This window comes from Macrotis lagotis, chromosome 5 (genome assembly GCF_037893015.1).
Source record: "Macrotis lagotis isolate mMagLag1 chromosome 5, bilby.v1.9.chrom.fasta, whole genome shotgun sequence".
Taxonomy (NCBI): domain Eukaryota; kingdom Metazoa; phylum Chordata; class Mammalia; order Peramelemorphia; family Peramelidae; genus Macrotis; species Macrotis lagotis.
Genome location: NC_133662.1, coordinates 215,016,163 through 215,036,535, shown reverse-complemented (window position 1 = coordinate 215,036,535; position 20,373 = coordinate 215,016,163). Strand labels below are relative to the sequence as shown.

Genomic DNA, 20,373 nt, shown 5'->3' with positions numbered 1-20,373 from the left:
CAAATAGGAAGAAAAGAAACAGTAGTTAAAAAAACTATTATTGGATAGTGGCTTGACATTAAAAAAGGGTCAAAGGAAGTATGGTGTCCCATAGTGGTAAAGACCTCAAGGCTTTAAAGTTCCCTGAGACTACTATTTAAGGAAATTACCAGTATTTTGCCATGGTATCTACTTTTGTCATTTGTACTAGGCCCAGTGGGCAATAAGACTCTCTCCTGGCCCCTCTTTCCCTTTTTATTTTTCTTTCTCTTTAAGTTTCTTGTTAAGAAAATTTCTCTTTAGCAACTTTTGCAAAGTCATGGAGTATAAAATAATTCTTCATAAATCCTCAACTTTTCTATATATGCCAAGGCAGACTCGGAAACTTTTTGAAAACAATTACAAAACTCTTCTCACACAAATAAAATCAGATTTAAATAACTGGACAAACATCAACTCCTCATGGAGCTAATATAATAATGACAATTCTACCAAAGCTAAATTTCCTATTTAGTGCCCTACCATTCAAAATTCCAAAAAATTACTTTAATGAGTTAGAAAAAGTTGTAAGTAAATTCATATGATGAAATAAAAAGTCAAGAATTTCCAGGGATTCAATGAAAAAAGTGCAAACGAAGGTGGCTTAGCCCTACCAGATCTAAAATTATATTATAAAGCATCAGTCACCAAAACTGTCTGGTATTGGCTAAGAAATAGAGTGGTGGACCAATGGGATAGACTAGGTGCAATAGCAGGAAGTGATTATAGTAATCTGCTGTTTGATAAAGCCAAAGAATCCAGCTATTAGGATAAAAACTCTCTCTTTGATAAAAAACAACTGCTGGGAAAATTGGAAGTTAGTATGGAAGAAACTTGGATTAGACCAACACCTCACACCCTAGACCAAGATAAGATCCAAATGGATACAGAATTTAGACATAAAAAACATTTTTATAAGCAAACTAGAAGATCAAGGAGTAGTTTCCCTGTCAGATCTATGGAAAGGGAGCAGTTTATGACTAAGGAAGAGATGGAGAACATCATTAAAAACAAACTAGATAATTTTGATTATATTAAATTAAAAGGCTTTTGCACAGACAAAACCTACATCAAAAGAAATGTAGTAAACTGGGAAAAAATCTTTACAACTAGTGTTTCTGACCAAGGACTCATTTCTAAAATATACAGAGAACTGAATCAAATTAAAAAAAAAAAAACAAGCCATTCCCCAATTGACAAATGGTCAAAGGATATGCAAAGGTAATTTACAGATGAGGAAATCAAAGTGATTCATAGTCATATGAAAAATTGCTCTAAATCATTACTTATTAGAGAAATGCAAATTAAAGCATCTCTGAGGTACCAACTTATACCTCTCAGACTGGCCAATATGACCAGATAGGACAATGATCAATGTTGCAAAGGATGTGGGAAAACTGGGACACTAATACATTGTTGGTGGAACTGTGAACTCATCCAACCTTTCTGGAGAGCAGTTTGGAATTATACCCAAAGGACAACAAAAATATGCATACCCTTTGATTCAGCAATACCAATACTTGGTATATACCCTGAAAAGATTATAAAAAAGGTAAAAACATCACTTGTACAAAAATATTCATAGCAGCCCTGTTTGTGGTAGCAAAGAATTGGAAATCAAGTAAATGTCTTTCAATTGGGGAAATGGCTTAACAAACTGTGGTATATGTATGTCATGGAACACTATTGTTCTATTAGAAACCAGGAGGGATGGGAATTCAGGGAAGCCTGGAAGGATTTGCATGAACTGATGCTGAGAGAGATGAGCAGAACTAGAAAAACATTGTACACCCTAACAGCAACATGGGGTGATGATCAACCTTGATGGACTTGCTCATTCCATCAGTGCAGCAATCAGGGACAATTTGGGGCTGTCTGGGATGGAGAATACCATTTATATCCAGAGAAAGAATTGTGGAATTTGAACAAAGACCAAGGACTATTACCTTTAATTTAGGGAAAAAACCTGATATCTTATTGTCTGATCTTGCTATCTCTTATAGTTTATTTTTCTTCCTTAAGGATATGATTTCTCTCTCATTGCATTCAATTTGGATCAATGTATACCATAGAAACAATGCAAAGATTGGCAAATTACCTTCTGTGGGGGGTGGGGGGAAGGAAGTAAAATTAGGGGGGAAATTGTAAAACTCAAAATAAATAAAATCTTTAAAATAGAAAAAAAGTTTTTCTTTCTACAAGTATGGGAGATACTTTATAAGAATGCTGCCTTTAACATTAATGCCTTCCCTCCAATGGGAGTGCTGTATATGTTTTGCTGTTCTTATTGTTTTATTCATGCTGCTGTTGATGATAATGATAATGATGATGATGACGATGATGATGATGATGTGCTCCTATAAATTCTTTGTATTGTCTATACTTTCTGTAGGATGAAATAAAGACTGTCTTCTATGGTTATGCCTTTGTAAAAATCCAAATGTATGGAAACTTAGATATGAAATATGTTTATATATTTTCCAAGAGTAAATCCCAAGTTCCAAGATAATGAGCCAAAGTGAACAAAAACCCTACTGTGTCAGGTCCAGGATTAGGACCAGTCCATGTGAACCCAGAGTCTAGAGAGGACCTTGGGGCATGGGCTTATTTTTTGTATATATTTTGTATTCATTTTTCTGTACAAAACTGTTTCCCCTCCAGTGAAGCTATAAGCTTTTGGTGGGTAAGGATTATATTTTTTTATCTCAGTGATTGATGCATACATGGTAAGTGATTAATAAATGCTTGTTACATGGGATTGTGCCTTCATGGGAGAAGTGGAAAAAATAAAAGTTTTGGAAGCAAAAGATTTGGGTACATATTCTGAGTCCTAGTTTATAACATTGGGCAAGGCATTTAATATCCCCATACCACACTTTCTCTATTCCATGTATCACTCACTGGGGGAAGGGGAGAAGACCTTATATTCTTAGTCTAATGGGCAGAACCTTCAGAAGGTTGGGTCAGAGTAGCCACCTCGGAAAAGGGGTAAAGGATAAATTCCCATCCACCTTTGCCACCAGGGACACTATATGGGTACCAAATTGCCACAGAGGAGAGGAGACTAAGAAGAAGTCTTAGCTTACCAGATATAACTAGGACAAAAATATAGCTTGTCATGAAGGAGGGGGCACCAGATGGTGGGGCAGCTAAGCAAAGGACTTTGTAAAAATGACACTTGTATTTGAGCTAAAGGAGAGGGAAATTTGGCCTTCACCTCTGTAAGGATAAGAAGGAAAGATGTGGGGGCCAGCTGGGTAGCACAGTGGATAGAGCACTGGCCCTGGAGTCAGGAGGTCCTGAGTTCAAATCCAGCCTCAGACACTTAATTACCAGCTGTGAGACCTTTAACTTCATTAACTTCACTTAACCCCATTGCCTTGCAAAACCTTTAAAAAAAGAAGAAGAAGAAGAAAAGATGTGGCAATTCAAAGAGAAAGCTGAAAGGGGAGGGGAGGGGATAAGTGGTTACAATGGAAAGGAAGTCTCCCACCCCCAGAAAGCTTATTCCTCTGCTCCTCCCTCCAAATGTCAGTGTCTGAGGTCAGAACTCTATTTGACCCATGCTTGTTAAAATTTTGTGATGCATCTTGTGCCTACTGCAATCCTCTTAGTATTACAGGTCCCTAATTACCAGGTATCTAGTTCAGCAAGGCAAACAAATCAGAATTCAGTTGCAAAATATAACTTTAATAATCATTCTTTTATGAAAGTTCATGCCCAGTTACAACACGAGCAACTGGTATCAAAGACTAGACCAGCCTGGCAAGTTTCCTCGTAGGTCACCCCATTCACACAGTTGTAGAAGGCATTCTTGTTCTTGGGGTTTGCATGGAGTCCATTGGATTTGCCAACACAGAACCCACTTCCTCCTGAACTACCACCACCAGGGGCTGCTGTGACGATGGGGGCAACACTAGTGCCCAGGGTAGAGGTTGGCACCCGACAACCTAAAGGAATAAACATTATCAAGTGTCTACTAAGAGGCCAAGTGCTTTACAAACATTAACTCATTTTATCCTCTCATCAACCCTATCAGATAGGTACTGTCATATCCCCATTTTACAGTTGGGAATCACCCAACTAGTCAACGTATGAGACCGAATCTGAACTCAGATCTTCCTGCCTCCCAGTTTCCCAAAGAAAGCAAGTGAAGGAGTCAATACACCTAAATTCCCCAGTGGGCTTCTGACCAAGGATCAATAAACCTCCCAAAGGATAGTGGTACCTTGTAGCTTAGCCTACATTCAGGGAGCTAATAGAAGCAAGGTCCTGCATTCTAGATACTATCCTCCAAGAACTAGTTTTCTCTCATAGCTTTACTTATTATGGTAATCTTACTTAGTTTGGAAACTGATTCTGTTCTCATTTCCTGAGTAGGCTGCAAATTGTTCTAGAGGGTTCATTTGGTTCCCTCCTCATCCCCTTTAAACTTCTCTGCTTTGTTCTAGACTTATCATCTCTGTATCTTTCTCTCCCTGACTTCTCTTGTCTCTTCATCAATTCCCATGGCCAGTGGCAGAGTTTGAAGGAATTAATGTGCAAAGTGAATGACTCTTCCTTTCCTTCAAATCTTATATCTGGTTGTCCCATTTTATTGAAATCCATTTATATCCTTCTGTCAAAGGAGAACATTCTCACAAGGAACATTCACTCGATAAGCTATGATCTTATAAGACTTCCTTTCTCTTCCTTTGCCAGTTGTAGGCTGAACATTTTAGGACAAGTAGAAAAAATAGGTTTAAAAGTCTTTAAAATACAATCAGAGTGAAGAGAGTTCCAGTTTGATGCTCTTCCTTAGCAACTTGTCTGCTTTACAAGTCCCTGGATGGTGGAGGTGGGGTGGGATCACTACTTACTTGGAGTGGAGACGCCCAAGGCAGATTTGATAGCATTCATGAGTGGATATTTGCCTTGTCCACAGAAAGTTCCAGTAAAGTCATCCAAATCAATGGCCCAGACCATAGCTCCTCCAAAATTGTTTTTTCGCAACCAGTCTGCCTATTGGGAGAATCAAAGGCAAATAGAAAGCTTGATCAGTGGGGACTTCCAAAAAGCCAAAGTTCTGGGACTTTCGGGGTTACTATCTTAAGAGATGTGAATTGGAGGTAGAGAAAAGAGAGTGGAAGTGAAAGAAGATAGAGTCTAGTCAGTGAGATGCCATAATTGATAAAAAAAAATACTGAATTTAGAGTTAAGAAATTCTGAGTTCAAATCCTGCCCCAACACTTACTAATTATATGATCCCAGGCAAATAATGTAACCTTTCTCAGACTTAGTTTTCTTATTTATAAAGTGAGGAGGTTTGACTCAATGGTCTTTAGGGTACCTTCCAGATCTATATGTATGATCTTATGAGGTAGAGAATATACCTTCCTCCATCACTAGTCTCAATATAGGGAAGGAAAGGGTATGTAGGCAAGTAAGGAGAAGAATTTGAGAGGAACTATACAATTGTAAATGGATTAATGGAGATTTTCAAAACAGAAGGTTTTGCTAAGGAGGAAAAGTAGATCGTCTTGGATCCAAAGTAGCAGTTTCTTTTTTAACTCTGTCCTGATGTTCCACCAGTTGAGAATACTCTCTGAATGATTCCTGTGAACCCTGAGATTCCTGGTGAGATTGTGTTATGAAATATTATAGGGTATCTACCCCAGGGTGAAAGTAGAGTGAGGATTAGAAAAATAGATAACCCAAGGGGTAGAAAATGGAGCTGAATTTGCCTCCTTATGGATCTAGGCAAATGTACAACAAAAATGACTTTCAACTCAGTGGGAGGATAAAAATGATGGCACCTAGATTTGGGGCTGTAGAGAAATAAATGTAGAAAGTCTTTATTTTTTTCTTGGAATAGGAGGGAAGGATTTGTTCTAGAGAAAGAGATCTTAATCTGGAGTTCTTGAACCCATAGGGCATTTGAGTATAGATTTCAAGAGGTAAACTTGAATGAGGATAAATGACATTCTTAATTCTAATAGAATTGGTTTCTTTTGTTATAGTATGGGAAACAGAAGGTGTAGGGAGATATCCAGTCACTCTGAATCATTGAAACAGGTTCAGGCTGCTCAGGACTCAGTTTCTTTGGTTCAGAGGATGCCAGCAAAGCTAGCTAATAGCAGTGAATCTCTAAGACCAAAGAAAGGAGAGGGGGGGAAATTGACTTGAAATACTTGAGAGATGAATAGAAAAAGTAGCAGAGATGGAGGGATGATGAAATACTACTTATTTTTACTGTAGGCATTATATTTGTGGGTTCCCTCTCCCTACATCAAGAGGAAGAAGCAGGACTCACTTTGAGAGTGAAACTCTTGGGATTATCATAGCCAATCCATTGGTTTCCTTTGTAGGCATAGGGAACTTCTTGAGGGGCATTCCACACCTCAGTGGCACCTTTCAAGAAGCCACAGACCTAGAATAGGAAATAAAAGATGGGAGTCAGGAAACCTGGGGTCTAGACTTGATTTTGCTGATTTATAGTTACTCTTAAACAAGTCACTTCTCTCTAGTCCCCTTCCAGCTGTAGTATTCTGGGACTACACATTCAATTCCCTAAAATATTCCTTTGCTCTAATCATTCCTTCCATCAAACCTGGCTACCATTTTCCTCTCCTGGGAGAATGAACTGCCCTCTAACTTCCAGAGTATCAGTAGGAATGAAAAATAGCTGAAGCTTCAGTCTCAACTAAATTCCCTTCATTTGGTTTCAACTTGGATGCCTTTGTAGCTTCTGAAATGCTCACTGAGCTCAAATCTGCTAATCTGAAATCTAGTCCTGATTATGTCTTTAAAGAGCTGTGTGATCTTAGGTAAGTCATTTAACCTCATTGGGTCTGTTTCTTTATGTGAGTAGTGCTATTTGCCTTGTACTCATGAAAGGACAGAAAGGAGGCTGACATGGGTGCATAAGTATGTAGTATTGGGGAAAGTTAAAATAGCAGGTACTGGGGGTGGCTAGGTGGCACAGTACATAGAGCACTGGCCCTGGAGTCAGGAGTACCTGAATTCAAATCTGACCTCAGATGCTTAATAATTGCCCAGCTGTGTGGCCTTGGGCAAGCCACTTAACCCCACTGCCTTGCAAAAACCTAAAAAATAAAAATAAAAAAATAGAAGGTACTGCTATCAAAACATGGATTGTATCTCTCAAGAGACTGGAAGTTCATTGAAGGCAGGAATTCTTTCAGGATTTCTTTTGTGCCTTTCATTCTTATTAATACCTTGTAGACATATTTTGGATGTCTAATAAATTTGGCACTTGATAAAATTGTTAAACTGTACTCATGTGTTCACATCCACCCAAAGCAGCAACTTGGCATTCCAGGAGACCCAGTGGAATCTCTCCCACCGTGTTTTCCTAGCTGAGCCCCCTGGGGACCTTACCTCAAAGTAGGCAAGGGATCCAGCTTCCTGAGTATAGGGTCCGGCAGCACCAGGGCCAGATGTAGGAGCATCCAGACCATGGTTGGAGGGGTTGGTGAGCGTGTAGGTCGCAGCATAGGCACCAAAACCAACCATCAGCTTCTCAGCAGGGGCCCCATTGTTCTTCCAGTAGTTCATGGCATAGTCCTCAAGGACAAAGGAAGGGAAACATTTAGAAAGTCACTAAGCTAGGACAGTTCTAGGGATGGGCTCTGCAGCATGTAGTGGTAATCTGTCCTTTCTGTTCTTCTCCCCATCAATATTGGTATCTCTGGGTACAGATACTAGCCAACCTACAGATACAAGATAACCTGCTAAAAAAGGAAAGGGGCAAGCAAGAAGCTGGTGAGCCATTGTACTGGCTGTCCAATTTTTACTAATCAATCAATAATTATTAAGTGTCTCCAGTGCTAGGGATACAAAGAAAGGCAAAAGACAGTTCGTGCTCTTGAGAAATTTACACTATAATGGAGGTGCTCACAGATTAGACTGGAAGCTTCCTGAGGGAAGCTTCTTTACCCTTCCTAATACTAGCACAGAAGACATACTAAACAGAAATACTTGTTAGAATGACTTTGGAAAAGATATGCTCTCAATTTCAGTGTTCTCCCTCTAATGTTAACACTTGAAGTACAATTTAGGCCTCGAATGGACCCATTTTTTTTTTCTTTCAGTGTCTAATGGATTATACAAATCATTCTTCATTATCTTATAGAGGTTTCCCCCTTCAGAATGCTATCCAAATATTAAATTCTAAATCAACTTCCATGTACAGTCAGTATGTTTCTGACTAACCTCAGAAAGAAGTTTTAAAGGTTTCCTTTATTGGGGATAGGGTGAGTGGTGAGTGGGGCAAGAAGTCATAACATACAGCCTTGAAATAAATAGAAAGGATTTGGGGATTATATGTTATAGATATTCACTCCAGTTCCCCCCCTTTTAAACACAAAGAATGGAGAGTTGAGGGCAGTTAATCTTGAATTTGAAAGCAGAGTCAAGAAGATAGGAAACAAGGGCAAGAGGAAGGGAAATGGCATAATTCAATGACACGATTTAAAGGAACTCGATAGTTCCATAGTCTCCTCTTTAAAATGCAGGCTTTAGGTGTAAACGAACTCTGTTGTTCCCAGCTCTTCATCTGTGAGATGACCCATAAGTCCTATAACCTGGAAGCTGGGTCTCCTGGATGCTCAGTGATGCATTCTCTTTTACTGCTATTACTGTCCAAAGGCTCAAGGTGGCTATCGTGTCTGGGCTTTCCTTACCACATTAAAGTAGATGTAGCTTCCCTTGTCCTCGGGTCCAGCAAACAGAGGACTGTTCTCTCCAGTAAAGCCCTCCCAGGAACCCCTCAGGTCATAAGTCATCACATTGATAAGATCCATGTACCTTACGGTGAGGAAGAAAAGAGAGAAACAAGTCAAAGAAGATGAGGCTCAGGGTCTTCACTCTCTTCCCTCTATGACCTGTACCCCCTCCCCTTAAGGTCTTTCTCCCTAGACTTTGACCATCATAAGATCTTTTCCTTCTATGCCATTTACCTGATGCCCTCTTGCCCATCCCTGATCCCTATCCACTGGCTTACTTTGTAATTTTTCTCAAGTTTTTTTTTTCATTTGTTTGTATGTTGGTTTCTAAAAAGGCTACACAATGGCTACAAGGTAAATGGAAAGAATAATTACACAAAACCATCAAAAAAATGAATGTGGCAAAATGATGAAGAGCTTTGGAACTTAGCCCTGAGGATGATATGGGAAAAGACATTCCTATCCCTCCCCTCTTTGCAGAGGGTGTCCATGGGTATGGGACACTGAATGTATTTTAAAGCTTTTGCAATAAATGGATCAGTTTGGCTGATTTAACTCTCTTGTTTTTCTACCCTCCACACACACACACACACACTTTAAAAATATCATTTATATATATGAGAAAGGATAGCTAGGGAATGCAGTGACTAGAGTGCCAGTCCTGGAGTCCAGAGGATCTGATTTCAAATCTAGCCTCTGATATGGGCTAGTTGGGTGATCCTGGGCGGTCACTTAAATTGTGTTTGCTTCAGTTTCCTCAACTGTAAAATGAGCTGGAGAAGAAAATGGCAAACCAATCCAGTATCTTTGTCAAGAAAACCCTAAATATGGTCATGAAGAGTTGAACACAACTGATCACACAAGAGTTAGCTCCCTGGGACTGGGAAGAAGGAAAATTATGGGAAATTCTGATGTTAGGGCAAAAAAAGATTTCAATAAAATTCTATTAAAAAGTGGAAGATCAAGGGGCAGCTAGGTGGTGCGATGGATAGAGCACCCACCCTGGAATTCAAATCTGGACTCAGACACTTAATAATTACCTAGTTGTGTGACCTTGGGTAAGTCACTTAACCTCAATGCCTTGCAAAAAAAAAGCCCAAAAATATAAAGATCACAGGGTAGGAATGACTTTTTTTTGTATAGAATCTATCTGCTACCAGAGAGTACCTTGCAGATGTACCTTGTAGTACCTTGATGTCTCTTATAATTCCATATAGGAATTGAAGTTTTGCAGATTGGTTTCTTCAGGAGCAGGAAAGTAAATAAATAAGTTCCATGCTCAAGACATAAGGGAAATTTGGGATAGTAGGTGATATGGAAACAGTTTATTTTCCTCCAAATAATCTTCTAGAGAAAAGATCAAAATATTAAGTCTCAAATTAGCTCCCCCAGAGGAAGAAAACCCTTTCCCTTTCCAGGTTGGTAACCTCCCAGGTCTCTGACTTGCTTCCCTCTTGGTGGAGTCTACGTGAGCAATTCCACTTCCTCCATGACTCGGTTGAACCCTGACATGAGGACTCCCATGAGCTATGAGATACTTACTTGGACATCTCCGGGATCTGGTAGGCTGTCTCAATGGTGCCTTTGCCAGCAGACACAGCAGCAGAAATCAAGAGTCGGGGCTTGTTGCTCTGAGTAGCCTCTTGCTCAAAAGCCTCATGCATTTCCTGGGATATGGAGGACACAGACATTGTAAAGTTGATGTATGTGTGTGTGTGTGTGTGTGTGTGTTTGTGTGTGTGCGTGTTGTGTGTTAGAGAGAGAGAGAGAGAGAGAGAGAGAGAGAGAGAGAGCTCAGAGCCATTCATTTCCTAATTACACACACTCTTGAGGTATTTGATTGTTATCATGGTTCTGAAATTGGAAGAGACAGAGAGGAATAGAGAAGAGAAAGGAAACTTGAAACTGAATAAGGAGTTCCAGATCAGTGAAGTGGGATCCAAATTCAGATCTTTTTGTTTCCTGGACCAGTGTTCATTCTTCATCAAGCTAAGATCTGCATTCAAATTCTGATAATTATATTACATTGACAAGTTATAAGCTTTCTGGATCTGTTTACTCACTCTTCACTAGATGATATCTGAGATCCTTGAAATCATTAATATTTTTTAAAATTTTATTTATTTAAGGCAATGGGATTAAATGACTTGCCCAAGATCACACAACTAGGTAACTAAAGTGTCTGAGGACAAATTTGAACTCCAGTCCTCCTAACTCCAGGACCAGTGCTTCACTGAACCACCTAGCTGCCCCAAAGCTTTGATATTTTGCCTCTCTGTGTGATTTTTTTAAGCTCCACAAAGACAAGCATTGGAAATTCAAAGTCCATCTGACTTGACGGCACCTTTCAGAGTTTGTTTTCCACCAGCATAGTCTTTGAAAACTTGACTTAGTTAAAATTTAATTGTATGTTATCAGATCAGTGGAGGGTAGACTCAAAATACATGTAGGTTCATAGCTGATAGAGTATGAAAGTAGACCTGGAAATTTTCTTGGAGGCATGAATAGCTAATGAAAAGCAGAATTATGGCCAGGGAGCTGAACCCATGGGAACATCCCAAATAGACCATAAACATCTAGGCTTTTGGTTATTGGGCTGATAGGTCAAGGAGTGATGCCTGGCAGAAGATCCTCAGGGGATAAAGGCTCCCATACAAAGTCAAAGAGAACACCTGACTAATAAGAGAAGACCTTGACACAACCTGGAAAGAGCTTTTACTTACAAAGACTCTGTAAAGAACAATTCTCCCATACACACACACCTTAGCTATTATATAAAATAATTAACTTGGGTGTGGAGGTGGCTCTCTTGGGAGTCTATTATTGAAATGATATCTAAAGCTATAGCTTATTGTGTACCAGCTCCATATTTTTGTAATGGCCCTAGGGTCAGGGCCTGAAATGTGCTCACTAACTCCCAACTAGAGAATGGAACTAAGAACTATAAATGGATGGGTACATGCAAATACAGGCATGTGACTATGTTGGGATGTAACATTGGATCTTTGTGATAGATAAGGCTTTGGAATGTCAGAATTTTTGTTTCTATTAATGTGGAACAAAGGGCAGATCACTGGTCCCAGGGAAGAAGATAGACATTTGCATCTAGCTATGTCCTGAGAAATCCTGGGGAAATCACATAATCTCTAGACTATGGGCTGGGATGTCAGGGCTGCAAACCATAATAGACCCTAAAAATGATTTAGTCTGGCACTGGCAAGGCAACCACAGATGGGATTAGAAATTCAATAAATCTAGAAACATTTTAGGAGTGAATTACTTAAATGCTTGACCAAATATAGCAGGCTGATTCGTTTATTTTGTATGACCTTAGAATAATGTTATAAATATCCATATGATCCTTGACAGAAAAAAGTTCCCCACCCCAGCTCTAGACCTTAGCTTCCTCATGTATAAAATGGGAAGAAGAGAACTAGATGATTTCTCCATTTCCTAGCTCTAAGTCTTGTGGATTTATGACCCATCTTTCATTTCTCTTTCCTTCTCTCATTTAGTTTCCTATCATCTCCTTCCCTACTTACAATTGCCTCTTCTCATATCTTCTCTGAGAATTAGTTCCTTAAATATTAATCCTGCCATAGGCTACTCTGGGATGTCTTCCTCTCCCTCAGAATTCTATACTAGATCAAGAAAAGGCATCAGTCCCCACCCTATTCAAAGAGTACCTCTCTGGAGAGGTAAGGGCATCCTAATCTCCCTTGGACACTAGGAAGAAAAGATTTACCTTCAATAGGACTGTAAAGAGTTGTTTTGTATCTGCTGGGCTGCCACGATTCCCAGGGTATTCCCAGTCAATGTCCAGTCCATCAAAGTTGTACTTCCTCAGAAACTGGATGGCTGATTGGATGAAGGTGTGGCGGTTTGCAGCAGAAGCCACCATATCAGAAAATCTAGAATCAGCAAAAAACAAAAATGAAACAAAACTAAACTTATGACAGACTTTTCCATGAGCTAAAGGGGAACCCATTCCTTTGTGAACTAATCTTTTACTTTCAAAGGTCTAGAGCCCATAGAGTCTAGATCCTGTGGTCGGGGATCCTGGGGACTTTCCCAGTCCGTTCTAAGGACATTGTTCAGCCTTGCCCCAGACTTCTGCTAAAGATGCTGAAGAGGAAATATCTAACAATTTGACTGCTAATAGCTTCAGGCTGTAGAACCATGAGGACAACTGCTCTGGAAAGACTCAGAGACATTTTCTCTGGGTTTGAGTTGGAAAGGAATGAGGAATGGGGGTAGGGGAGAGAGAGGGAAGGTAGTTCTGATTTAGCTACTGGTACCAGAAATTCTTATGTTTTACCCTTGAGTTCCAAAATTCCATCCTCCAACAGAAAGCAGGGTTTTCAACTCGGTGTTGCTGTTGATAGAAAGTTACCTGGTTTATAGAAAAGCCACTGGCAAAGAAAATAATTATCCTATGAACAAAAACAGTATTTTGCATTTGAGAAATCCCTCCATATGTTCAGGAAATCTCATTTGCATATTAGAGCCACCCCTCCCCCCCCCCCCCCCAGCTATTGGAAATCTTCAACCTTTCCTCTGTCTGGGAGCTTGATGAAGAAGAATAAACACTGGTCCAGGAAACAAAAGAACTGAATTTGGATCCCACTTCATATTTCCTAATTGTATTGACCTTGAGAAAGTTGCCCATCCTTTCTGAGACATTTTCCCTATTTTCCTCTCAAAGCTACTTAGTCAACCAATCAATAGGCATTTATTAAGCTATATATCAGATACTGTACTAGGTTCTGGGATGCTAACATGACAAAGGAAACAGTCTATATGAAGGAGTTTATAGTCTAACAAGGAAGACAAGAAAGGCATATGAAGAATAAATATGAAGAGAATAAATGCAAAATGGTTAAATATAAGATTTTGTTTCTGTCATGTCCCCATTTAGGGTTTTCTTGGCAAAGATATTGAAGTGGTTCGTCATTTTCTTTTCTAGTTCATTTTGCAGATGAGAAAACTGAGGCAGACTGAAAGATTCTATCAAGGAAGTGTCTGAGGCAGGATTTGAATTCAGCCTTCTTGACACCAGGTCTAGAACTCTCCTCACTGTAATTTAGCAGCCTAAGTGAGATAGAATACTAAAGGAGCTAAGCGTTGTGTGGTTGTAGATAGGATCTAAGAGCTGACTGTCTTTGAACCCTTCTCTTTTTTGACTCAGGACTTTGCAGACTCAAAGAACCCAGCCTAAACTTACTAGGTCTTGAGATTGTTGATGCCAGCATAGAGGGCCTCATCGTTCCACTCGATGGTCTTGATCTGGTTGTTGGCCATGCCAGCAAAGGCATAGATGATGTGGGTACAAAGGCAGGGATCCACATTCTCAGGCATGTAGCGGGCAATCCCAGGGCGATACTGACTCCAGTTGGTGAAGTAGCAGACAATGTTGAAGGCTGAGACTGGAGTTTCAGAAGAGGGAGAATGGGTACCACATGAGCTGACTGATTATCTTCCCAGACTTACCCACCTTCCCACCTGGGAGCAAACCCACTTACCCAGCTGCAGCTGCAGCAGGAAGGCCAGACCTGAAGAAGGAAAGAGAATCTTGTCAGAGAATGATAGGCAAACCCTTTTCCTGGTTTGAAGGCAGACAGTCTAAAATCTAAATGGGCAGTAAAGAGAAGAGATAAAGAGAAGCAGGTGCCTCTAGTCACCACTGCCTATGGGTGTCTGACCTAACCTCCTTGGAGAAGAGAGATACAATGTGAATGGGAAGCAAACCCAACGGTCAAATCTATAGTTCTCTGAAACAACTAGAAATCTTTCCTCTGAGGATGTAATAAGATTTAAATGAAGTTCTTTAGCCCTAGTATCCAGTGGTCTAAGGGAACCCCCATAATATCACAGAAGAGATCTTAAAGATGCTCTAGTCCTGTGCCGACCTGAACAAGCATCTCATGATTTTATAACTTTCCTGATAAGTGGCCATGTTTTTGCCTTACTTTTTATCTCCGGAACTTACATAGTAAGAGTTTACTAAAACTTTATTAACTGGGGCAGCTAGGTGGCACAGTGGATAGAGCACTGGCCTTGGAGTCAGGAGTACCTGAGATCAAATCCAACCTCAGACACTTAACAATTACCTAGCTGTGTGGCCTTGGACAAGCTACTTAACCCCATTTGCCTTTCAAAAAAAACCCTAATAGTAAATTTTAAAAAATTTTATTGACTGACTGGCCTCCAAAATGACAGGAAACCTACTATCTCCTGAGATAGTCCCTATTCCATTTTGGAACTGTTCTAGTTGTTAAAAAAAAATTTTTTTTTCTTTGCTTAAAGCTCAAATTTGCCATTGTTCTTTGTTCTGCCTTCTGGATCCAAATAACCCATTTTATCCCTTTTCCAGGTGGTAACCCTTCAGAACATTAACAGTTGTGAAATATCCTCTCACTAAATCTTCTCTTCTCCAGTTTCCTCTGCTAGCTCCAGTCTTGTCTCTCTGAGATGTTAGCACTTTGCCTCACTCAGCAATCTGTAATCTCTATTTCTTGACCTGTCAAAAGTTTCCCCCTCCCCTTTTCCTTTCACTTCCCACCCCTTTTCTAAAGCCTAATCCACATAGTCAACTCTGCTCTTTTGGGCTCAGAAACTGAATCTCAGTGAGCTCTCTTCATCTAAGGGCTTAAGTGTGGGTCTCTTCCAAGTATCAATTACTCAGGTTGCTGTCTTTTTAGCTTTGTTTATCACTCTTTCTCCCATGGAAGAAGATGGAAATATTCCTCCATTTTCCTCTGTTATTTTTCCCATTTGGTAGACTAGCTTAGTTTCATCATCCAATGGAACTACATTGCCCCACCAATCATTAATTGATTCAGTCAATAAATGGATCCAAATCTGGGACTTCAGGGAATCCAAAGTGAAAACAATCCTGCCTTTAAGATGGTGCCATCCTCTATCATATAGCCAACTCAAGGATTTTTCTTCTCCAAGGAGCCAGAATACATGAACCCTAGTCAAGGAAATGTCAGGTATTAAAAATGACAGCTTAAGGAATTGATGGATAGATGAGTGGATAGAGAGAAAAGAAAAGTTTGAGAAGGTAATTTCCAGGGAAGGAGAAAGAGCAGCTTTCCATGGAGGCTCTAGTCCATTCACTTAAATACAAACTCACCAGTGAGGATCAGTAGTTTGCCCATTTTAATGCTGGGTTGTCACTACAAAGTCCTAGCCCAATGGGACTCTTGACTTGCTTTTATAGGAAATCATGATGACCTGCCTCCTGCCCCCACCCACCTTCTTGGAGTGAAATTCAATGGTGTGCATGGTGGAATGATGGAGATGTGAACTTACACTTGGCTCCCCTTCATCTCCTCTGAATCTTATCTGTTTGTTCTCTCTTGTGTAATTAGCCCAAAGTATAGGAAACATTAAAATGGAAACTTCTGAAGCACTGGTTGTTGACTGAAGTTACCGACTATTGTAGAAAAGAAGTCACATGCAAGAGGTCAGCTCAAGGGACCATGAGAAGAAAGAAGGGCCCCCTTCCCAAGGCAATTGGGAATTTGTGAAAGGTTGTGTCAAGGGGGAGTATGCTCCTCCTTGAGGCTACTCTCCCTAGCTCTTGGGGAACTCTTCTCTGAGTCTATTCTTTGGCATAATGGAAAAGTAAAAGAAATTAAGCTACTCCTTCTCCCTTGGTATGGCCCTGTAGATGAAGCTGAAAAGGCAGATTGGTGCTAGATCACAGAAGGCATCTAAAAGCCAGACTAAGCAGTTAGGCTTTTATTTGGTAACAATGGGGAGTCAATGAAGAGTTTTGAGCAAAAGAGCAAAAGATCAGATTTACGAATAAATAAGATTACCTGAGCAACAACATAAAGGACAGGTGGAAAAGAAGAGACTGGAGACAAAGAGACCTTCTAAAGAAGAAGTGATGAGGTCTCAGCTTGGATGAAGATAGTGGGAATGGAAAGGCCTAGGAGGAGGAGAGGAGAGTGGGTACTCTAGCAGGATTTTGTGGCCAGATAACAGAACTAAAACAAGACATGGTGGGTTAGACATGGTCTCTTGGTACTCTTTCAGTCTCACTATGTAGACAACCACCTACACTGTCTTTAAAAAACCTTCCATGCATTGTGACTCTTTTCTAGTCTATTCCTACCAAAGGCATGGCCTTGGTTAGTCTTTCTCCATCTGGTTGGTAAAGGATTTACTGTGATTTTAAGATCCATAGGATAAAACTACGGACTCTAGCTATTGGTCTTTTGTGTAAGTTAACTAGACACTGTGATAAGCACTGAAGATAAAAGAAAGGAGAAAAAATGCTTCAATGGGAAGGCATCATTTCCCTCTCATTTGGTTCTTTAAAGCTAAGGACTAGAAACAAATGAGGGGAAAAGAACATCATACACATTACCTCACTAAGCCTCAAATAAGAGAGCAGGCCTATACCACTGGCCACTGTAACTTTCACAAAAAACATAGAAACAGAGAAATTTCTAGTTATTCTTTGACTGGGGTACTTGCCCACATCTCTTGAAGTAAGCAATTCTGATGGGAAGAATCTCAGGGCTGGAGAGCTCAGAAAGTAAGAGAGTTTGCAAGTGTCTATGTCTCCTGGGTCCCTAGCTAATAAATAATGTTGTTGGAGATAGGTCAATGCCATGAAGATAGGTCAACGAGCCCAATAGCCTCTGGAGGTTCTTTCCATCTGGAAAACCAGGGGTTCCTGTCTAAAATTTCAGCCTCAGGAACTATGTCCTGGCAAAAGTTGATAAGTGCAACTTAACTATGAAGAGATAGTGTTAACAACTAATCCATGCAATCAGACACATTCCCAACATTTCCTTAAGATAAAGTCCTTGAAGATTTCCCTCTTGATTTTCCAATTAAAAGTGTCTTCCCCTTTCTTCAGGAAGATGACATTATATTTACTTCTCCAGCATTTTGTGTTTCTTTATCTGTGCATATATAAATACCCCCCTCCCCATCAAATAGTCAACAGGTAATTTTTAAATCCTTAGCATGCTCCAGAGTACAAATACAAATGCTCTGAATATGCAAATGCAAAAAATGAAGCAAATCTTGATTCCCAAGATAATTGCATGATAATATGAGTGGAGTGAAAAGTGAAGGACCTTTAGGAATTTAGATCAATGTTTAATAGGGCAGAGATCCCAGGTGCAGATCAAAGCTTTTGAAGGACTTTTCCCTCTAAAGGTCTTCTAGATGCAATATTATACAAGTAAGTGCTTTGACAACTGCCTCTATAGGAAGCCTTCTATATTCCTGTAGTTGTTAGCATCTCTCTTCTATTTATCTTGAATTAACTTATTTCTTTCCCTATGGTATTCCCCACTAGAACCAAAATTCTTGAGGACAGGTACTATATTTTCGTTCCAATGTAGCACCTTTACCTTACACAACAGACAACTAATAATTCTTTGTTAATTTTAAATGAACCCTGAGATCCACACTGAAGTGTCAACTCTGACATTTAAAACAGTGGCCAACTTGTTCCAGTCCGTGAATGAAGGACTGAACTAATTAATTAATGAAAAAACATTTATTAAGCACCTCTTACATTCCAAGAGCTGAGAACAAATGGGGGGAAAAGCTAGGATAAGACTATGACAATGTATTGTTGTTGGTTTGTCCTTCATTCTTGAAGACCATGACATCAGGGAGGTGATACCTTGACATTCAAGTGAATTGGATTTGAGTGAGGATGTACTGTGCTAAATCACCAGTCTCACTTCCTCCTCCAGTCATCTGGGTCCAGTGGCCAGATATGAATCAGGATTGCTGGAGATAACCCTAGATTCACAGCAATCAGGATTAAATGACTTGCCCAAGGTCATACAGCTATTAAGTGTCTGAGATAAGATCTGAATTTAGGTCTTCCTGACTCCAGGGTACCTGCTTTATCAGAAGAACCACACACACAACTCAAAGTAAATGTTGGAAAGTTATACAATACCTAGAATTCTGAAATGTGAGCTAACAGAGCCCATCAGAAGTGGAAGATCTGCACATATTTTCTAGACTTTTCCCAAGTATTGATCAGATTTTTTTCTCTTCTTTATCTTTTTTGCCTTTAAAAATATTATTTATTGAGGGCAACTAGGTGGCGCAGTGGATAGAGCACTGGCCCTGGAGTCAGGAGTACCTGAGTTCAAATCTGGCCTCAGACACTTAATAATTACCTAGCTGTGTGGCCTTGGGTAAGCCACATAACCCTATTGCCTTGCAAAAACCTAAAAAAAAAAGAGGGTAGTAGAAAAATGTGTAACTTATAAATAATTGAATGAATGTTGAAAACTTTCATAATATTTGGAAAAATAAAATAAAATGATCAGCAAACATAAAAATATTGTTTGTAATATGGTGTGACTCTAGGACTCTTCTTTCTTTCACTTTGTCTAAATCTTTAATATTGTTTGATTTCATAAGTACAATATGATCCATTGTCCTCTGAAACATGGTGCTTCTTCCATTTGTCACTTCTGCTCTTTGTTTCAGCTGCTGGTTGTGATCATATTTTGGCTTATTATTCCTGTCTGGCTCCTGTCTGCCAAGGCCCATTCCCAGTTGGGAAATCAGATTCTCTCCCCCTCCCCCCTTCCCTCCATCCCTCCCTCCCTCCCTCCTCTTTCCCTTCCTTCCTTCCTTCCTTTCTTTTTTGCATTTATTTTACCAGTGCTTAGCACAGTGCCTGGTACATAGTAGATACTTAATAAATGTCTTCTGACTATTGATTTTAGATCTTTTCATTGTATCTGTAGTAAAATCATTATCTCTCCATTTTGTCTTTGTGTGACTTTCAATTCTTTTTCTTTTTTCTGTACCGATGAATGGTCAGTCACTCTACCTTTTCCAAATCATTTCCTATTTTAAATATTACTGATCAGATCTATATCTAAACCTTCAGCCATTGAATTGATATAGGAAAGTGTTTTGTGGACACCCATTACTGAAGAGAATCAACAAGAGGGTGAACCAATGCTCTTGACAATACCATGGCATCATGGTCAACTATATCATTTGTTCTGAGCATATATGTTCTCATACTTCCTTAGACAATCAGCCATTCTCCACTGAAGTACATTATAAAAGCTATGCCTAATTTATATTGTAAAGCTCCAGTGAATTATCTAATGTCCAACCCATGAACATTTATTGGGCACCTTCTTTGTTCAAGCCTTGGCTTCCATTCCCTTCTTCAATCCACAATCTACCAAGAGCATGGCTGTATTACTACACATCGAGGTTTTTGATTATTGAACAGAATATCTTTGATCAGGAATAAGACTAGAAGGGTAGGTGTGGGAGGTGTTACCTTGCTCATTTTGAAAAAAAAATTCTTTTAAAAATATACTTTAAAAATACATTGATGTTTTTTGTTTTTATATCACAATCATTTCCAGAAAGTTCTTTGGCTCCCCCCCAACCCCTGCTCCCACCCAACAGTAACTATTCCTGATACCATATACTTAATCAATACCCCTAGTCCCCTACCTCTATTGAAAGAAGGTAGGTCTATTTCTTCATGTTGTCTTGAGGGTCATGATTAGTCATTATAAACTGATTCTTCTCCTCCTTTATATTTTACTATGAATGTAGTCACATTTTATTTTGTTTTCTTTCCTTATTTCCTTCACCC

At 39.6% G+C, this 20,373-nt stretch overlaps 1 protein-coding gene across 1 annotated transcript; it reads right to left on the bottom strand.

The window, feature by feature from the left end:
• Positions 1 to 3,732: 3,732 nt before the first annotated feature.
• LOC141490049 (acidic mammalian chitinase-like) lies at positions 3,733 to 15,907 on the bottom strand. Its single transcript, XM_074190321.1, has 11 exons — positions 15,883 to 15,907; positions 14,267 to 14,296; positions 13,969 to 14,170; positions 13,063 to 13,119; positions 12,490 to 12,655; positions 10,287 to 10,411; positions 8,703 to 8,826; positions 7,399 to 7,584; positions 6,311 to 6,427; positions 4,878 to 5,019; positions 3,733 to 3,968 (listed from the first exon to the last, which is right to left on the bottom strand). Exons 1-11 carry the CDS (start codon positions 15,905 to 15,907, stop codon positions 3,733 to 3,735), a joined length of 1,410 nt encoding a protein of 469 aa, XP_074046422.1.
• Between the last annotated feature and the right edge of the window lie 4,466 nt (positions 15,908 to 20,373).